The sequence below is a fragment of the Pezoporus occidentalis genome, unplaced genomic scaffold, assembly GCF_034315485.1.
Source record: "Pezoporus occidentalis ecotype Australia unplaced genomic scaffold, CSIRO_AGI_Poc_V1 ctg231, whole genome shotgun sequence".
NCBI classification, from domain to species: Eukaryota; Metazoa; Chordata; class Aves; order Psittaciformes; family Psittacidae; genus Pezoporus; species Pezoporus occidentalis.
The window spans coordinates 326304-346038 of NW_026914191.1; the positions used below are offsets into that span (position 1 = coordinate 326304).

The following is a 19735-nucleotide window of genomic DNA, read 5'->3' on the forward strand; positions in this document are numbered from 1 at the left end:
TCACAGCATGTCATGCCCAGGCGGTAACGGGGAGTTACCTGGAAGGACACGGGCTTCTGGGTTGGTGAGTGCCCAAAAAGAACTGTCATGGTTTAAACTCCAGCCAGACAGCTTGTTCACTCACTCCCAGTGAGTGGTGCTGGGTTGGAAGCAATCAAGGCCCCCCTGGGGCTCTCCCCTTCCCCGCTCCCGGAGGGATGGGGAGGAGGATCGAAAGAGTGCAACTCCTACGGGTTGAGACAAGAACAGTCCAGCAACCAATGTACAACACAAATCACCACCGCTGCCACCAACGACAACAATGATAAGAGAAAATAACAAGGGAAGAGAATACAATACCACCGGCCAAGAAACGAGTCCAACCCAGAAGCCCATGTCCTTCCGGGTAACTCCCCGTTCCCCCCTACCCTGGGCATGACGTGCTGTGGTATGGAATACCTCCCTGGCTAGCCCGGGTCAGGTGCCCCATCTCTGCTTCCTCATGGCTTCCCCTCCTCCCTGGCAGAGCATGAGCCTCACAAAGTCCTTGGTTAGGGTAAACATCACTTAGCAACAACTGAAAACATCGGTATTATCATCACTGTTCCTAGGCTGAAGTCAAAACACAGCGCTGCACCAGCTACCAAGAAGGAGAAAAATGAATGCTACTGCTAAACCCAGGACATATACTGTGTGATGGGAGTTACTGACTCAGGTGTATTTCTGTAATTCAGTTGCCTTCATTTTATTCTTCAGTGGAGCTCATTAGGGCTGGAGCAGGGCTTTGTATTGGTTGAGGATCTCCTCTCCAGTGCTAGTAGTGCACATGGGCATCTCTGTCTAGTAAGGACTGCTGCTGGGCAATGTTTTGATAGATGATTGAAATAGTAGATGATTTAGTAGATTTAAGCTGATTCAGAAACACGTTAAAGACATGTTTGATCAAGGTTTAGTGTCCCAGATTTAGACAATTCATTTATCTGAAAGATGTATCTCCTTCAGCTTTGTAGAAGAATTATACAGCTTATACAGTTGCTTTGTAGCTGGTTGTGTATTTACAGGACCACAAATCTAGATGTTCTTGTATTCATGCATGTTTGTGCATATACATACAGAGACACACACAAATACTTGCATAAATAAATGAGAAAGCAAGGCTGATTTCCAGACAACTTGGAATGACCGCTTCTGTGCTGTATGTGACATCCATTAAGGAATGGTAGGTGTTAGTGGGTAACTAGCTGTGGCAAGAAAAGCAAATGTTTTAAAGTCAGCGTGAGTTATCAACAGTGACATGTGAAGCCATGTGTGATACACTATGTGTGGTGGTTAAATGATGGCAGCTTTGAAAAATGGATTAGCCAGGTTGGGTTCAGGGTGCTCACAGACTACTGCATCCTCCTGTGCTTCCCCTGGGTGCCTGCCAGCCACTCGTTTTCAGATATCACTATGAACTTGCACTATCCTTGTGTGCCCATCCCTGGACATGCCTGTTTGGTGCTGTGGTTTGCTGCACTGGTGGTTCTCTCTCCAGTTAGGATGTTCTTATGCAGGCATGTTATGCACCCAGCTTTCCTCTCAATACTCTGCTTGTAACATACATGCTGGCATTGGCTCTATCAGACACAGGGGAAGCTTCTAACAGTTTCTTCTCACAGAAGTTACTCCTCTAGATCCCCTCCCACACACACTACCAAAATACTGTCATGTGAACCCAGTACAGATGTGCATAGGCAGGTTGGGTAGAGCTGATTGACGTTGGAAACAGCGACGTTCCGAGCGCAGATGACATAGTTGCCTCTCTTCAATGTACATGCACAAGGCCAGGACACGAGTGGGTTTGCTTTTGCTCAGGGACCTGGATATACTTGGTGGGTAATGCGGGAAGATGGGGAAGTCCGATGTATACCAAGAAGGGGAAAAATGACTGCTACTGCTGAACCCAGGACAAATCCTCAAGACAGTATGATCAATGTTAATTGTCCAGTTTGTAATTTAGACGCACCAGCTAATGACTTGGCTGAGAGCAACATATGGGTCACACAAAAGATTGGTTTGCCCAGTAGAAGAAATTTGGTACTGTGTAAAAGAGAGGGAGGAGGGGAGTAGAGAATTGTTTAAAATGTCTATGTCTTAATAGGAGACCATCAGCTAAAAGTTCAGAGAGCAGTGAACCCAGTGAAGCAGGCGATGAGAAGAAGAAAAGGGACTCAAGGAAGAGTGGCTTCCTTAACTTAATCAAATCAAGAGGCTCCAAATCTGAACGTCCCCAGACTGTGATGGTGGCAGAGGAGCCCTCCTCACCCAAGGTTGCTGCAAAAAGTCCAGCTGTGGACACAAACAAGAAGGAGGTAAAGCCGGCAGAGCAGAACAGTGGTACAGAGCGATCTGAGGAGTTAAAGACGCCAGACTCGCTGGAGGAGGCACAGACAGATGATGCAGCAAAAGCTGAGAGGGGTGACAGCAAAGGAAGCCCACAAGGAGGCCGGAGGTATGGCGTGCAGGTGATGGGCAGTGGACTTCTCGCAGAAATGAAAGCCAAGCAAGAGAAGAGAGCAGCATCTGCTCAGAAGGTGAAGGCAATTTGATTTCTCTTGAGTTGTTACAAAAATGGGTAAGAGCCAAGTGTCTTCAGGGGAGGTGGACTGGGTCTACAAGTGTTGTTGCCTGGGGTTTGGCACATCAGTCCTGCTTTCCACTAGGGATTATGGTGTTCTGCAAGAGGTTTGCTCTCTGCTGTGTTGGTTAAACATGAATACCCTGGCTAAGGGCTAGGCTGCAAATGTGGAGGTACAGCAGGAAATCCGCTCTTAAGCCTGTACTTTCCTCTTCTGGAGAAGGTGACACCAGCTCTTGCGCTTTATGTCAGGCCATCACAAGCACAGAAGAGGGCACGTAATTGTTTACATGCGTTACAGAGAAATTTTTGGGCAACTAGTAAGCACAGCGTGGAAGTCTTCTCTCTATATGATGTGTGGTTTGTTTATGTGTAATGGAAACATGCTTTGGAAAAGGTAAAACTAGGACAGATGTCTTACTGTGTGCCTCCTGCACATCAGTATCTCAGGTGTTCGGCAGAGTGAACTACAGTGGTAGCTGTATGTACTCTTCTCTTTTAGAAGGTGATGTAGAAAGATGGAGAGATGTACTGTATTTTAAATTATATATTCCATGCAGAGAAGTAAATCTGGCTTCGTGACACTGTTTACAACTATTCAGATGATACTTTTCTTTATGCACTTCATTTTTACATCCTTTTTGCCCCGCATCTAATTATTGTTATGCCTTCAATTTCTATATTTCAAAGCTAACACTCAAAGAAAATAAGCTTTCTAAAAAAAAATTGGTCTATTCCCAATTATCTGTCTGGATTACCTCCACTACCCTCTAATTTTCTCCTCTGTGAAGTGCTGATGCTGGGCAGGAACCTTGCTTCACTTTACAAACGTGTGGAGTGGAATATCCTAGTGTTACTCTGAAGCATTTTAGGCCAAACTATTTTGCCTTATGTCCATTTGCCTTTGAACTTCCCCATTATCATCCCAGCTGCAGTTGCCATATTCTTAAATTACCAAAAGATCAACCTTTTTTCAGTCCTCTCTTTTCAGCATACAGGGAACTTGGATGCTCTCCATTCCCCACCATTTATCCCCTGTCATTTGGAAGCTGTTACCTTATGACAGAGCTCATCTGCAAGCTTTGCTGTGTTTTCCTTTTTTTAATACATTGCAGGTTCATTCTGTCTTTCTTTGTAGCTTAAAGTACTCGCCATGATACCTGAACCATTCCTGCAAACACTGGAGTCTTGTAATAAGCAGATTCAAATTAACAGTTGCCTATGGTTCATTGAAGGGATCCTCAGCATAAAACTGATCTTTTTTTTTTTGAAGAAATGACCAATTTCTGCCATTCTCATTGGTGCTGAGTATTGCCCGTGAATAATCCCACTGGTTTCTAAAACACCAAGTTTTTAAGGAAAATGCTGTATGATTTTAAGTGAGAGTGTTATGCTCTGCCTGTAACTTTAAATTTACCATGCTACTCCAGATTATGTACATTTTTACAACTGCAAACAGTGTATGCTTGGTGCTCTTCAAGTTCTTAACACTTGTCATCTAGAGTTAGTCAGATCTGGAATAATGTGACTGAGGTATAATATTAGCATATGTAATTTTTTTTCTTAAGTGGGCAGAGTAAAAGTGCTCTGTGATTGATGAGCAGCTTTGTAGCATTGATTGAAAATTTGAGTTTCATCTATCAAAAAGAAAAGTTGCCTCTTCCCAGTTTTTTCCACCCTTTGCTTTTTTACTGGTTGGAAAGGTTGCCCCTCTTTTTCTTTAAGGTTTAATTTTCAAGAAACTATTATTGATTTTTTTTTTTTTGTTAGATTTTTGGTTTTATCATATTTATGGAATATAAAAATAGAGGGGTTTTTGTACTACTATTTAAAGAGAATTGAAGAAAACAGAATTGAAATAGGAATCTGTACACAGCAGGGTACCGAGTTATCCATTCTTAATGTTGCCAAGACCACACAAAATTGAACTGCTGTTCAAAAGAATTTTTCACATACTTCATCCTGGATCACAGTATTGAATAATTTAGGTTTGTACTTTTATTCATGATATTCACAAAGGTGAAAATCATACAGTATCTGGATGGTTGAGCTACAGAAGACAGCATCCTACTGCTCTTACATTGTTTAGGATGGGTATGACATCAACTTCCCTACCATCTTCAAATTTATCAGAATTCCAGTGTGATGGAAAATGGTATTTTCCTTTAAGCTACAGATGGTTGCTTATATTCTGAGCTATTTTACATGCAAACAAAGCCAGAAGGAATTTACTATTTCATTCATACCCTACCACAGTCTTGTTACAGATACAAGCAGGTGCACAGTAGATGGAAAGATGGTAGGTAGATGCTTTTTTTGTTTTCTTTTGCTTAGAATACAGTGTGTGAATTGGCATTAAGGGTACAGTCTTTGGGCATGCATAAAACTATCTTTTAGCTCCATCTAGTGTTTGCAGACTGCATTTTTAAGTACCGCAAGCAAGACCTAGGAGCAGACCATCGTTCGTAACCTGTTTATTCACACTCAATGGTACCCAACTCTGCAGGATTTCCCAACCTTGCAAGAATTCCTATTAAAAGTAGGGCCTGCTCGTTATTTATCTACGTAATAAATTCACCTGCATTTATCTGACATGACTGACAGCTTCTCAGACTGAAGTTTTGTAGCTAGTATTAAGTGTTCTCTTGGGACTATAAGCAGTTTGTAATGTGTGTATTGCAGGTAGCCAAACATGGTAACATCCTAATTGCATTTTTAAGTACTCCACTAACAGATGCCAGCACTGGCTGTTGTACTTGTCTCTGTACATGGTCTGATTTTCCCCAGTAGTCCCATAACTAGGGGTGGAGGCAGGAGTTATAGTGAAATTAGTTTTCATATTGTCATACAACTGTCTTAAGTCATTTACCGTAGCTAAGTGTTATGCATGTATCTTCAATATTTACATAGAAAAAAAAGTATATTGGTGACAGGCATGAAGAAATTGTCGCAAATTCAGTCCCAAAAGCTTTTTTACCAAGGTATGGAAGAAAAAAAAGTAAGCAGAGAGTGCTATTCACTTCAAAAATACATAGTCAAGACCGTCTTACAAAGAAACATTTTACTTTAGGTGGAGGTGGAAAGGTGAGAATTTAGCCAAAATATCAATGACAGCCAAGAAATTCTAATAAAACCTGAGTTTTCACTCAGTGGTACAAAGCATAATGTTCCTGCAGGTCAGACACTAAAAGGAGGCTGGCTCTTTTACAAGCCCATCAGCTGCCTATCTAAGCTTCTTCTAGTGAGCACGCAGGTTTCAAGCTTACTTAGGCTAGAGCTAGTCTTTGCACCTTTTGTTTTGAGGCCAGGATGTTAGGAAAGCTATTTTTGAGAATATAAGACTTAGCCAGTATACCATCACATGAACAAGAAGACCCCTTTCTGTAGAGGTGCTGAACATCCACTGGTGCTTGTGATGGGCAGCTTTAAACACCTTTCAGTAAGTAAGGTCTGTTGTGTAAAATATGTTAGTACTGCTACTGCTGTAGTAGCAGTTTTCTTCCTGCTTAGATCTTCAAGACCTGCAATAGAAACAAGGAGAATCTGCCATTTATTACTATCACTGCTTTCTCTGCCTTATGGCTTCCAAATAAGAGCTTTTTTTACCCTAACAGAACCACTGAGTTGTATTAATTACAGATACATTATTAATATGAGAGATTTTCTCACTCTTTCAGAAACTTGGGAATGACACAACTCCCAGAGAATCTTTTGACACCACGACGTGCTCAGAGCGGCTGGATGGAAGTGGCACAGGTACAGTTTGAATGTCCTGGTATAAGCTTCTTTTTGAAAATGCAAAATGCTTAACCTCAAAAATCTCACTTCCTTCTCCAGGTTGTGTGCCTACAATTGCTTAAGTGAAATATGAGCTTACACTATGTGAAAAGGATTAGAAACAAGCTCACTTTTTTTTACTGTGTTGGGCAATGCTTCTTGTGAAGGCAGCTCTAGGGCAGAGTTGACAGCTTAGCTTTTACTCATGTTCCACATTGTGCAGAAGGGAAAGTACTTGATGCATATGCCTGAGGTACCTTCAAAAAGATGCCGACTTGGGATCAGCAAAGCTGAAGATGAAACCAGGAGTCAGCAAAAATGTCTGTGCAGGAAGAAGTGAAACTCAATATATCTGATGACCTAAATATGACCAAGTAGCAAGATTTATTGTAGTCTGCATATGCCAGCTTTCAACTGCTAGACTAGACATCTCGTAGGCAATGGCAGCTGGCTCTTCCAAAGGTTTACCTGGCTTGACCAAAGCCAGGGTTGTCTGCAAAGCTGTGGAAGCCCTTGGACATTGCACACATGCACAAAATGACTCTCTGTTATGTACAAAGTGGAGTCTAGCCTTGCAGTGCTTAAAGCACCAGTTCCCTCTGCCTGTAGTCCTGGACCCTGACATGGCAGTGCCTACAATGCAGCCATATCAGGACAAGATGAAATTCTGGTGTCTGTGCATGGTTCTGGAACTGGCTGGCCAGTGAAGCATTCAGAAGAGATTCAGATCTGGTGATTCGTGCATACAACAATGACTGGACTGAAAGGAGGAGGCTGAACTGGGAAATCCAGGTCTGATTTCCTAGTGGTAGGTATCCTGCAAGCATGGCACATAGGGCTGCCAAAACATACAGAAGCAAGGCTGAAAAAAACAGGCTGGAATCAAAATCCAAATGGGGCATATTCAGAGCATGCTAAACTCTGTACATCAGCACTTTTAAAGCCTGATTATCTTTTGAGGAGGACCTTGTGTACTGTGTGTGCTCCCTAATACTATCAAACTGAAGCCAGAGGAGCCAGAATAATCTGTGCTTGGGGCGTTAAAGTAGGTGGGAGTGTCTGACCCCAATTTTTCTCTGGTCCTTGTCTCTGTATACGACACATTTCATCCCCACCTCACTGCACTGTGCATGTCCCTTCCATTTGGCCTCCAGCTGTCAGTTCTTTTATACCTTAAAAAAGTAAACTCCTGCTTAAGAGCTCCCCGGGGCTGCTCTTTGCTGTTGCGACTACAGTTTGCCTTTGGTTTGGGTTAATGTATTTTAACTTACTGTGTTCTAATGATATTAGCAGGCCTGAGGTTAGGAAGGCAAGAAAGACAGTTAATGGAGAATTGCTGGATGTTGCTACAGGAAAACTGAAGCTGGTGATGCAGAAGGAAAATATGGGGGGTTTTATTCCTTGCTTCATGTCTGGATGTTGCCTGCTTTTTTTGTGGAGAAGGTGTCCTCTCCACAAGTGGAGAAGGTGTCCTGCTGTTTTTTGCTTGCAGCATGAAAGTCTGTTGCATGCGTGAAGACCCACAAAAATATGTATGTGCCACCCAACTCTCTATAGTTTGCCAGAGTTTAACTCCAGCTGGACTGAAAAACAGCTACATAAGCTGGAAGAAGGTATTGGAGATTGGCTTGCAAAAAGCTGTATCAACATTCCCTTCCCTCCCAGTGCCCTTAAAATGTCTGTACTCAGCACTTTTGTCACAAGTAGGATTTCTGAATGGCAATAGCAGGTAGGTAGGTCAAATCAGCATCTTTGCCAACTACCAAGGCTACCAGTCTGCATTTCAGTCTGTAATTCTCTTCTGAGGATAAAGATGTGACAATCGTTGAAAGTCCCAAGCTAACATACAAGTGCCAAGATAATCATTATACCCTCTACGTACAAGCCTTCAACCTTTCAAGAGCTGCAGCATAGGAAAGGAGGGCGGGCATTTTGCTTGTTTGCAGCCTGGAGTCCTGCAGGCTTTCTACAAGTTGCACAGCTAGATAGGACTGATTTATTGCCTGCAAGTCAGTGTAGCTTTATCTGTAAATACCTTGGACTTTGGTTGGGGTAAATAATAAGTTGATAAATTTGCTAATGTGTGGAAACCATAATCCATATACACTGTTACTAGATAAATCAAAATGTTATACAGTGAATACTTTGATCTCAGCTAAGTTTCAAAACCTCCTCCAGAGCTTGCTAAAAGCAACAAATAAAAAGATGTAGCCTGCTGATCACACATTTGGGATTTATTTTCTGGGCCAGGAATTCTCTGTTGATCTTGGATACCCAGCCTTTTGTCTGTAGAGGCGCAAAACAGCCAAAGACTGCCTTTTCCACCAATCATGCTTTCTCAGCAGGTAGGCTGTAGCATCTGCTCTGAGAAAGGTGAAGGAAGAATAAGGTCCAGCCAGCCATCGCCCCAAGTGCATTAAAAAAGGGGAGATGCCATCATTATGAAGCTTAGCACGTGTAAGAACTAGCAGTTTTAGAAGCTTTTTTTGCAGTGATTTTGAATGAACTGTTAGGGGTCCTCTTACTCACCCAGCAGTGCAGCAGTGATTTGTGAGGTAATGGTGGTATTTTCCACATGAGCATATCTCTGTATGGAGCCTTCTGTGTTGCAGGAGATTTTATTTTATGTGTCTGTGTATTTTAGTGCCTAAACTCCAGCAGACCCTTCCAGAGAGCCGATTTGCCTCAAATAAAGGTGACTCCATCTCAGCATCATCTGAAAAAAATTCAAAAGCTGAACCAAAGGCAGAAGCTGGTGCAAAGGCAAGAAGTTCATCCAATACACCGACCAGCCCAAAACCCCCACTGCAGGCAACAAAGCCCAGCCTGGCAGCAAGACCCACGGTGCCACAGAAACCGCGCTCTGCCTCTCGTACTGGTGAGGAGCTCTTCTGGGCATTTGCTGTTCCCAGCTGGGTACTTCTGAGGGGTGTTTGTGGGGGCTGTGGAGGAGACACCAATGGCCACATGCTTAACAGAAGTTAAATGTAGAGGGGCAGGTTCTTGGGCAGGTTCTTCCGTCGCTTGCTCTTGACTTGCATCCTTCTTTCCCACCTCCCTTTGCCCTAATTCAGATAAACTTCCTAAAATGGTTCAATCTGTGATCTCTAATAGTAAAGCCATAGGAGAAGCAATAACAGCAGTGGCAGAGCTGTTTTGAGTTAGCCTGCTTTCATGGAAGAGGTGATCACAGAAAGCTACTTCAGCCTCAAAGCTCTGATGTAGTAGCACTGACAAAAGTAACTGTATTTTCCCTAAACACTTTTCTCTAAGTACTGAAGTCCTTGGGGTTTTCTGGCAGGATTCTCCTAGGTCCTCAAGTAAATGCCTGTTTTTAATAACTTAAACAAAACAACCGTCTCTCACTCTTTTAATTTGTTTTGCCTTTGTTTCTTTCCGTATTGCTTTTGACTAGAAATAATTGTAACTGTGCTTTTATAACTCTGTAAGTCTGCCAGTTGAATGACTGTTAACTTCTGTTCTGCCCTAACTTCCTGCCTGGTTATTATCTCCAGGTTTCCAATAGTGAGAAATACCTCAGCACGTCTCCCATACATTTGTCTGTCTGCTGCTTTAATAGTCCAGTATCACAACCCCCTCATCCCAAAGTACAGCCACTGCAGTTGCGGAGAATTAAGTGGTAGTTACTGACTCTCACATCAGCTATCACAAATACAGCTTATTAATTGCTAACGACTGAAAAATTTGAGCATAGCCATCTGTAAGAGCTTATAGACTTCTGGACTTCTCCCATACTCACTGTTGACCTTAGGAAAATATATCTGGTGAGGATGAGGGGACAGAGGGGTATTACAGCCTCCTCCCTGCCCTTCATGTGTAACCTGAGCATTACCTAGTCTCTGCATTTCAGTGGGTAGGATGTTGTTCAAACACAGAATCACCTTCAGGTTTTAGATGGCGTTATATTTGCTTTATTGATCATTTTAGAAATGGCCATAAATGTAAGAGGTGTTGGGTAAGATGCTCACAAAGATTAATACAATAGGAAAGCAGGGCTTATATTGTGATGCTTAATCTGTAAAATAGGCAGTGGGTTATCTCAAAATCTCAGATATCAGAAAGACCTAAGCTATCTGTTTCTGCCAGCTCCTGTTTCCTGCAGAGAGAGCATACTGTGGGTTTAACACAAGGTAATTAATATTTATTTGTAATAGGCCAGCTCCTCAAGTGCCAGAAAAAGAAGCACCATCTCTGTTGCAGTCTAACTTCTATTCCTGTACCTGTAACAACCTGCTGGTTAAGCATGCCCAGGTGATGTGGTGAAGAAGCCAAGCAATAATTCTATTTACACTCTTGCTTCCGCTGTTGTTCCCAGTGGTGTGGCCAAACTGTGGTAGCAAATTCTTGCTAAGTCATCTGAGGGACAAGGAATACAAAGCAGAGGTCCACAAATTATCAGAGACTGCAAGTGGTTCCTCAATAAAGTACATTACAGCTTTAGTTCAGAAATACATGGCTGTGTTTGCCAAGCACTGAGCTCATCCATATGTTGATACCAAGTTTCCCAAAGCAACTGGCCTCACACACACATCAAAAGCATGGAGCAGGTCCAAGAATTGGTGTGTCTGTTCTGCTCGAGTTGCATTTGGAAGTTCATCACTTTCCTATTCTGAAAGTAAAAAGATTGTCTCCTCTGTGGTGGCTCCTCCACAAAGAGATTAATTCCTATTATTTTCCAGTATGCAACTGAATTGATTCATTGTACAAACATGCAATACAGGTGATACCCTTAGTTCCTTTTTCCTTCTGTCAGCACTAATGTATCTTCTTAGTCCCTCTGTTGTGTACATATGTCACTGTTTCCTCCTTGGGAGGCAAACATACAAGCAGTTTAAGTAATCTATTGTAACTGCACTTCCCTGCTGTCCAAATGGTAGGTGTCTAAGGCTGAAAAGGTGTTCCTGTAATGACTGTAAAGATGGTAGTCAACTTGCCATACATAATGCATATCCAGTCTTTTAGAGAAACAAAATATCCAGGTGGTTTAAACTATGAATGTGAACTTAAGTTCCATGTTTCCTCACAGTCTAGAAGGCAAACTATTTTTTCTGTTTAGAAAGTCTTTGCAGATGTGATGTGATCAGGTTATGTACTGGCAATTTATTCCTGGAAGTAGAGAGCTCTGTAGGCTATTGATGAAACTTGTTTCCCTAGTTCAGTTTTATAACTGTGAAACAGTACTTTTAAATTGATCAGTTCATTATGTTTCAGTACAATGAAAATATAAATAGAATCAATATTTCCAAAAATCCATCCAAAATAATTTTCAGCTGTCCCTTACAAATTGTATACTTACGTCTTGCAGGAAATTCAGTTGGTCCCATTGGCTTACTATTTGTGCTGCAACAGCAATACAAATTAAAAATGCTGAAATTGAGATCTTGGTTTTGGCTATTAAGATCCTGGACCGAAGGCCATCATATGCTCTCTTGACATAATGTAAATTCCTCCTAGATTCTTCCTAATGTAGAATCCTCCCTTTTCTGACACAGATTTTAGCTGTTTCTTGGTTTTGTGTTGTGTTGTGGTTTGGCCCATCATAACAGCACCATTTCTGTGAGCTACAGCACAAATGTAACTTCTCACCCTTTTGTTCATGGTACTCCACAGAGGATGCTCCAGAGTCTCCCTCTGGCCCCAGTTCCCCAAAAGTTGCCCTGATTCCACCAGTGCTGAAGAAGGTTCCTTCTGATAAAGAAAAGGATGGTCAGAGCAGCCCCTCTGTCAGATCATTTTCTCAAGAAGGTAGGTGTGTTGCTCCAGCTACTAGAACTCGATATGTCCCTTGATTTGTTTTCACTTGGATTGGAAGAGGGTTATTAATTTGGAGGAAGAAAGAGAAAGGAAAGTGTATCTAATTATCTGTTCCTCACCTCCACCCTTTGATCAAGCCAAATGAAAGATGAGTCCTTTGGTGTTAATAATGTAGCTGAGCAATTAATGGACTCTTGTGTATATTATGGTTTAGTTTGGTCTGAATTGAGGTGCTGATTGGTGTTGGTCACACACAGTAATGTGGAATGCAGCTCATTTCCAGGGGAGCAGCCACAATGTTGTTCCTTGCAGCCAGCCTCCTGCTTTGTTCTAACTCTTTCTTGCTGCAGGGTCATTGCATGTGGCTGAATTAACCTCCTCAGACCATGATACTCTATGTGACAAGTCAGGGCTTGGTACCTTTTACACACACCAGTAGACTGCTGCCTTGTCTTTGATTTTCATGTGTGCACTGCACTGCTACTTTTGCTGGTGCATTTCCTTGCCCACAGTGGCCTCTTAGAATTGCTAAGGCTTCCTCTGATAGCATAGGGTGTGTAAAGAAGTCTTTGCAGAAATGTTGCTCAGTGTGGTGCTAGCTGGCACAAAAGACATTTGAAATCTGGGGGTAACACCTCTTCCTTCCTGGGACTCTCCTCATGAATACAAAGCAGTTCCCATCACTTCAGCTGTGAGACAAAGGGGTGCCCTTTCACACTCTGCCAGCATTTCTTTATGGTATGGCATTGGGGCAGGTAAGTCAAGGCAGATACCTGACACTAGGTTGTGGAGACCAAGCGGTTGTGCTGCCCACAGAGCCCACGGTTACTCTCTAGACAAGAGGAGGGGCAAAGCGATCTCCAAAGCAGGATGGTCCAGAGGTATATTTTGAGAAGCTTCTCCCTTTCTGTCCTGAAACTACCATGGCCTCTATGAAACAGCTTACCTCACAGTCTGGGTGTTGCTCTGCTTTAAAACTTCCTGCTGTGTGGCTGTGATCTGCATGTCAGCACATGTGTGGGGTATTTGCAGGTTTTGACTCTCACTTCAGCCACCTATATGATGCCGTTGGGCCGCTCTCGTGCCCTAATGGTAGCCCAGCAGAACCACCACAGTCACACTGAATTACCTAAAACCAGCAGGACACGGCACACCCAAGGACCTCTACTGTGTCTGGAAAGGGCTGAGGGTTCAGAGGTCCATGATGCCAAAAGCAGCTGCGGTCTGTGGCTCAAGGTCTGGAAAAGACAGCAGGGTGTCTGAAGTGCCTTCCAGTATTTGCGGCATTACGAGGGCTGCAAGGCAGAATAGAACCTGTTTATTCTCCTGCATTTAGTCACATCAGAGCCTGTGTTGAGACAGGTGAACTGGGCTACAGCTTAGGCATCAGACTTGCTCCACTAGTGCTGTCATGTTGAGAGCTGTTGCAGTCAAAGGCTCTTGTCACAGTAGACTCTCTAAGCTGCTGTCTGATAACTGCCTTTGCTGGAGTCCTTGTTTTCTCATCAGCTTTTCATCAGACTGTGAGAGTAAACTTGGTGCTACACAACTATAGGTCTGGAAAGAGTAAATTCTTTTAGGCTTTTTAATTGTGTTTGAGGTTTTCCTTTTTCTTTATTGCTGTTGTACTTCCTCACTCAGTCATTCCTCTGTCCTTGCTTTCTGCCATCTTTCAGGCTAGCATGCTCAGTTTATTTCTGCAACTGGTAAATCACTGCAAATCTGCCTAATAAGTAAGCAAAATTGTATCTCGTGCAAAAGAGAGCTGCAAATTAGATGATACTTGATTATAAAATCGTTTTGGGACAGTCTTGGAATACACCTCTTTACACAGCATACCTGTAAGATTGGGCTGCAGTTACTAACATAAATATCTGGACTACATTTAAGCAAGCGTCTCGCATATTGATTACTACTCTGAACAACTGATTAAATGGGGTGGATAAATGAAGTTATTTATATTAATTTCTGTATGTGGGCCTATGGAACAGCTTAGAGATATGAATCCTTTTCCCTGCTAGAGCAAACAGGAGATTGTCAAAAAAGAGATACAGTTCCTGACTGTGCCAAGCCATCTAGCAGCATGAAAACCACTTCGGGGCAGTGTTCTACCAGTGCAGAAGAGGAGGCTAATGTGCTTGGGCAGAGGAAGGCACAGCCAACTTCTGGTTAGAAGTTTTCATTTTTCATCAAGACAGTGCTTGATAACTGGCACTAACAATTGTAATAGCAAAGAAGCCACAGAAGGGTGTGGGTTTGTCATTGGATTATGAGAAAGGCAGAAATCTCATGGGATGCTAATCATCTTTCTGTTCCCATGGGGACTACCTGGCATGAGCGAATTTCCTGAGAAGAAATGCATGTGAATGTCCAGATTGGACAGAGCTTTGAGCAACCTGGTCTAGTGAAAAGTGTCTCTGTCTGTGGCAGAGGAGTTGGAACTAGATGGTCATTAAGATACCTTCCAGCCCAAACCATTCTGTGATTCTATTGTTTTTCTTTCATGACAACATCAATGACCAGTACCATATAGGACCTGTATCCCTTCTGCAGAAGAGGGTTTATTACAAACCGTGTTTGCTCATTGCAGTGATGCTGATGTGTAGGCATGCTGCAGGTAGACTGTCACACAAAAGCTTTGTGTGCTTCCCTACCTTCCCTTTTTAAAATGTGTGCACTGAAGTATTTCAAAATACATTTCAGCCTGAATATTGTTAGTGCCAGTTTCAGTACATCACTCACAAAACCATTTGAGAACTGGGTAAATCAGGTTATTTTGACATAGTACTTAGATTTTCAGCTTCATAAACAAACAACACCAAAAGAACCCAAACCCAGCCCTGTGCTGCAAGCTTAAGCCATTACTTCCTGAAGAGCAGCTTTGACTTACGGTGAATTCATTTAGTAGGCTATAAAAATGGTTGATCCATGTGTTTTTAAAACATAGAAGCTCCTGTTCTCAAATGGTGTGTGTTTACATGGTTTTTTTTTACCTCTTAGCTGGTTTGTCTAAACAAAGATTCAAAATTACTTTTTTATGAAGTATTTTAATGAGGGATTTGAACATCTTATGTAATTGCATTTACCCTTCAGTTTTTCTATTTGTAAGACATCATGTATCCCTTTTATAACATCCTCAGCCCAAAATGTATGAACTTGTTTCCTTTTCATACTGTAGAATCAAACTTAGCCCACCCAGACTTGGACTCCCTGTCATAATCAAATTATTATATTTTAGTTTGTTCTAAGATCTCCCTCTGATAAAGTAAGTTTCAAAAGCTGAGATGCTGCCACAGATCTATGCAGGTCACCTGTGTATGGTTTCATCGGGGCAAGGGTAAGCTCTTGTGGCAGAAGCCTGCTTTGCAGTATGTGAACTTAGATGCTTGATGATACATTTTTCAGGTAATTCAGGGGCAAACTACCTGTCTTAATTTATCAGGTTCTAAACTAAAACGGCTGCTGCAGGATGTGTTCTGGGTTTTGTTTGAAGAGTGAATGGAGGCCAAACAAAGGCCGTGTAATTATTAGGAAGTACAACTATCAAAAATTACTCAAAAATTTCCAGGCACCATTTCTTTGAAAAGCAGTGGTGTTTGGGAAGGTGAAAATGCCTAAATGGTGTTTTTTTTTTAAAGGAATTTTTAGGTATCTTAATCCTCTCCAATTCTATTAAAAAACTGTATTATTTTTAAAAATCCTTTCCTCTCTGTCCCAACTTGCAAAGCCAGGGTAAGAGTGCAGCAATTGCGTAGCTGTTGGCTCTCATTTCCTCCCATATTTTGGGTAGTGCAAGCAAGGAAACAGGTATTTTTGGCTCAAGAATGCTATTTGGGTAGCAATTGTGCCATGTGTGCGGAGGTGGGTCTCCACAAGACATGTGCTGGATATGTCTGTTCTGCTTTCATCACAGCAGAGATCCAGGACTGGACAATGTCTGTGCCAAGCAGAAATGGTCGAGAGCTTTTTGTCTCTAGTTTCACAGCATGTTGGCATGCAGCAGCACTGCCTGGGCACTTGTGCTGGCCCCCTGTAGATACAGGGAGCATCCCTACTGAGGCTGCCGCAGCAGCGTTGACTCCCTTGGGATTCCTCTTTGCATCTTCTGTATTCCTGGCAGACCCTAACACAGCCTGGCACAATTTGTAATGGGTCATGGAGATGCATCAGTGACAGCCTCCTGCTTCCCTGTCCCTGCTGTGGCTGGAGCTGCATGGTGGTGACAGGCAGGCTGTCCCTTGCAGTGGTGAAGCTATAGGTATGCAGTACATGGGAAGGAGAGGTGGTGCTTCTTGGTCACTGTGACTGCTGGTGGTGCCTTGTTAAGCAAGGTGTGCACAAATGGGAACAGGCACAAGGATCAGTGTGAACCAAAGCTAGACATCCTTATCTGAAATGGTGGAGCAAAGGTGGTCTTGTAATTTTAACATTTATTTTTCTGGGTATGAAGAGAGACAACTTGCAATGAAGTCACATTTAACACATTTAAGTGTGTTTAAAGGTTCATTTTAATAGAAAGAATGAGATTTCTAAAGCTATCAATCCTTGTGTATGATCACCCTCATTGATGGGCATAATAACTCTCTTGTTACCACAGCAATTGTGGATCACTGATTCAATTAGAAATCTTAACAAGGTTTCACAACCTTCTTTGTAATTTATTTCAAAGCCTATAGGTTTGGGGAAAACCCTGGCCTTACAGAGATGATAGAGTGCTGGGCGAACAAAATGGGTGTTGTTTGCATTTAGATCATGGGAAGTGGGTATGTCCTGCTTACCCCATTGCCAAGCACAGCAAGGTGCAGAGCCTGTGGTCTCAGCTGGAAGAGGTGCAGATTGGGCTCAGAGCCATGGGTGTTTTCCTTTCCCCATCAGAACAGAGTAGGCAGGGAGCAACACTTCAAGTAATGTGGATGCCAAGGTGAATGTCTGTCCTGATGAAGGCTGCTGAGTCAAAAGGGACTCAGAATATGTAGATGTGTCCTGCTAGGAAGACAGGCCCACCTGGGAATGTGCTGCACATCTGAGGGGTGGCCAGTGAGGATGTCCACCTTAGCAGTCAGGAGTACATTGCCTGAGATCCAGCCCAGTGGGGAAGAAAAGAATACTGTTCTGGATTTGAAGTGGTGTGATGAGAGGAATGTCTCCAGGCTGTTTCTAACTGTTATGTTTATCCATGTCACAGTGAAGTACTGAGTTTCATATTTCAAGTTTCCCTGCTTGGCAGCCAACACTGGAATAAAGTTTGCTCACTCTCTCTTCTCTCTCACCTTTTTTCTGGGTTGAAGATTAACAGACCTAGGCTAGTCCCACTAGTGCAAATGAATTGAGTGGGAGCAGAAGCAGGTCCTGTGTGCACGAATGATTATTTATTATTTGCTGCCTTCTCTTTTCTGCAATTATTAGTAAGACCTATTTCTGCTTTATACAGCTGCGAAAAGAAGCCCTGGCCAGCAGCCTCATGAGTTCCAGAGATCCTTAAGTAAAGATGGCCATCAGGGAAACAAGTCCAGTGACTCTGGAGAAGAAGCAGATAAAGATTTTATTTTTGTTTAGCAATCAGTACAAGTGCTTCGTAGTGCAAGAGCTTTTTATAACAATCAGGGTACAGCAATCAACAGCCCTTCTATCCAGCTGCTCTTTCACCACAGGTACATTTCCATGCAGAAAACCTGATCTTCCAGTCATGATTTACAGTGCACTCACTTAGCATTGATTTGGTCCTTAATTTCTGTTCTGTAAGACGCAGACATTCCTTTCCATGCCTTTGCTAAAGCCAGCGACTCTTTCATGTATTCTACTTGAATTTCTCTGAAGCAGCTACCAAGAGCGCCCTGCATTAGGGCATTTAGAAAGCGAAGCAAATTAACTGGACGTTGTCTTACACTAATACACTGTACAGCAGGTAATGTGTTGTACTGCTGAATGTAAATGTGTCAAATCTGCACGTGACTTACCTATAAATATATTCTTGCGGTATGCAATTGCACATTGTAATTATATTAAAAGAGCACACTAATAAAATAATTTGTATAGATTATATATATTAAATGCTTGGGTATGGTTTTTACATTCTCCCATAGGGAGCTTCTTTCTTCCTGTTCTCGTACTGTACATAAAGCTCCAACGCTTACATTTGTGTACCGTTCAAAAAGCACAACAGAGAAGGATTCGGATGACGTATAATCATGGTATGCTTCCGCATTCGTATATTAATGTATATAGTTGGTTGGAATGAGGGCAATTGAAATTTTATTAATATTGGTGTTTTCTAGAGGCCTTCCTCAGTTCTGTCTGCATATTAGCTTCCTTTCAATGTGTAATTCTACAAGAAAAATAGTTTGACATCTGTAAAAACATTTCAGCTTTTGAGGGAGGGGGTTCAGATTTCACAGCTACCCACTTACATTACAGGTTGAAGGGATTTTATTCATATGTATATTTGTAACAATAAAAAAATGATTTTACAACTGAAATGCTCATCTGTGTTTTTACAGCACTATTTGTGGTCTGATAGTCTCTGCTTGCTGAATGATGCTGTTGTGTCAGGTAGACAAAGCATAGTTAAAATACATATAATCTTTTTCTGCTTCTAGTAAGATGCCTGTTCCTGCTGAAAGGGAGACATGCCACATCACCTCTGTGAAACTGGTGAAAGGAGATTTCTTTGCTAATCTCCTCCCTTGGCATCTTCAGCAAAGCAGCCTTCTCGTGAGCCAGAAATACCTGCCATCCTAATTCTCTATTTCAGTGCCATAGGAAGACAGAACAAAATCATTTTGGTAACTCTCTCCCAAGAGCAATTTCCCTGCCCCAGCTGTGGCTTCTTGCCTGGATGGAAATGCTCAGTTAGCTGTCTGTCAAATGACATTCTGTCTGATCCCTGTGCACATACCTGTTATTATGACTCCTCCTACTGCAGTATAAAGGGCTGCTAAGTCAAACCAGTATCCTTTTATGCCAGAACACCTTAGAGGCACTTCGTAGAGGTTAACATCTTGAAAGTAGGCTACAAGGCTGTGGGAAAAAGGTCCTGAAGGATGGGGGTTCATACCCAGGGGGATTGCACTGTCGTGGAATTCTGCTCTCATCTAAAACGATTAAGAGAAAGTTCTTGATTTTCACATATATTCCTGATTTGAGGGGCATCAGTGGGAACACAAGACAAATGGCAAAGGAAAGCTTTAAACTCCTGTATTAAAAAGGAAAAACAATCCAGTCATAAATAAAGTGCAGTTTTATTACCACTGGATATGGAAAAGACAACTGAGAAATGTAAGTATGCAAACACAGTTGCCTGATTAGTTGGCTTTGTGAACTTAAGAAAATTAACAGCAAGGTTTGTGGTATTAAAGAAAAAAAAAAAGAACAGACTCTTAACTTCCAACTGCTGAACATTTCTCTTACTTGTGCTTGATGTCCTTCTTACCAGTCACCTGAGACACTGTACTGCTCCCACTGTGAGAAGTCACGGCAACAGTGTGTGCTTGGCATCAGCAAACCAGACAGGGACGTCTGAAACGCGTTACAGAAAATATGTTTGTGCTGTTCAGAAGACGAAAAGCTCCAGTGCTGTAATAGTTACCT

At 42.3% G+C, this 19735-nt stretch overlaps 1 protein-coding gene across 5 annotated transcripts in view; it reads left to right on the top strand.

The window, feature by feature from the left end:
- Nucleotides 1-18624, top strand: part of CARMIL1 (capping protein regulator and myosin 1 linker 1) — a 192985-nt gene extending 174361 nt beyond the window's left edge. For 3 of the 5 annotated variants that reach the window (XM_062621692.1, XM_062621693.1, XM_062621696.1), the window contains 6 exons: nt 2120-2552; nt 6274-6352; nt 9018-9251; nt 12005-12139; nt 14170-14316; nt 17580-18624. In XM_062621692.1, coding sequence (XP_062477676.1) covers nt 2120-2552; nt 6274-6352; nt 9018-9251; nt 12005-12139; nt 14170-14316; nt 17580-17704 — 1153 coding nt within the window. In that variant the 3' untranslated portion in view covers nt 17705-18624. The remainder of the gene's footprint in view (nt 1-2119; nt 2553-6273; nt 6353-9017; nt 9252-12004; nt 12140-14169; nt 14317-17579) is intronic. The other 2 variants (XM_062621694.1, XM_062621695.1) reach the window with 1 other exon arrangement.
- The last annotated feature ends 1111 nt before the right edge of the window (nt 18625-19735 follow it).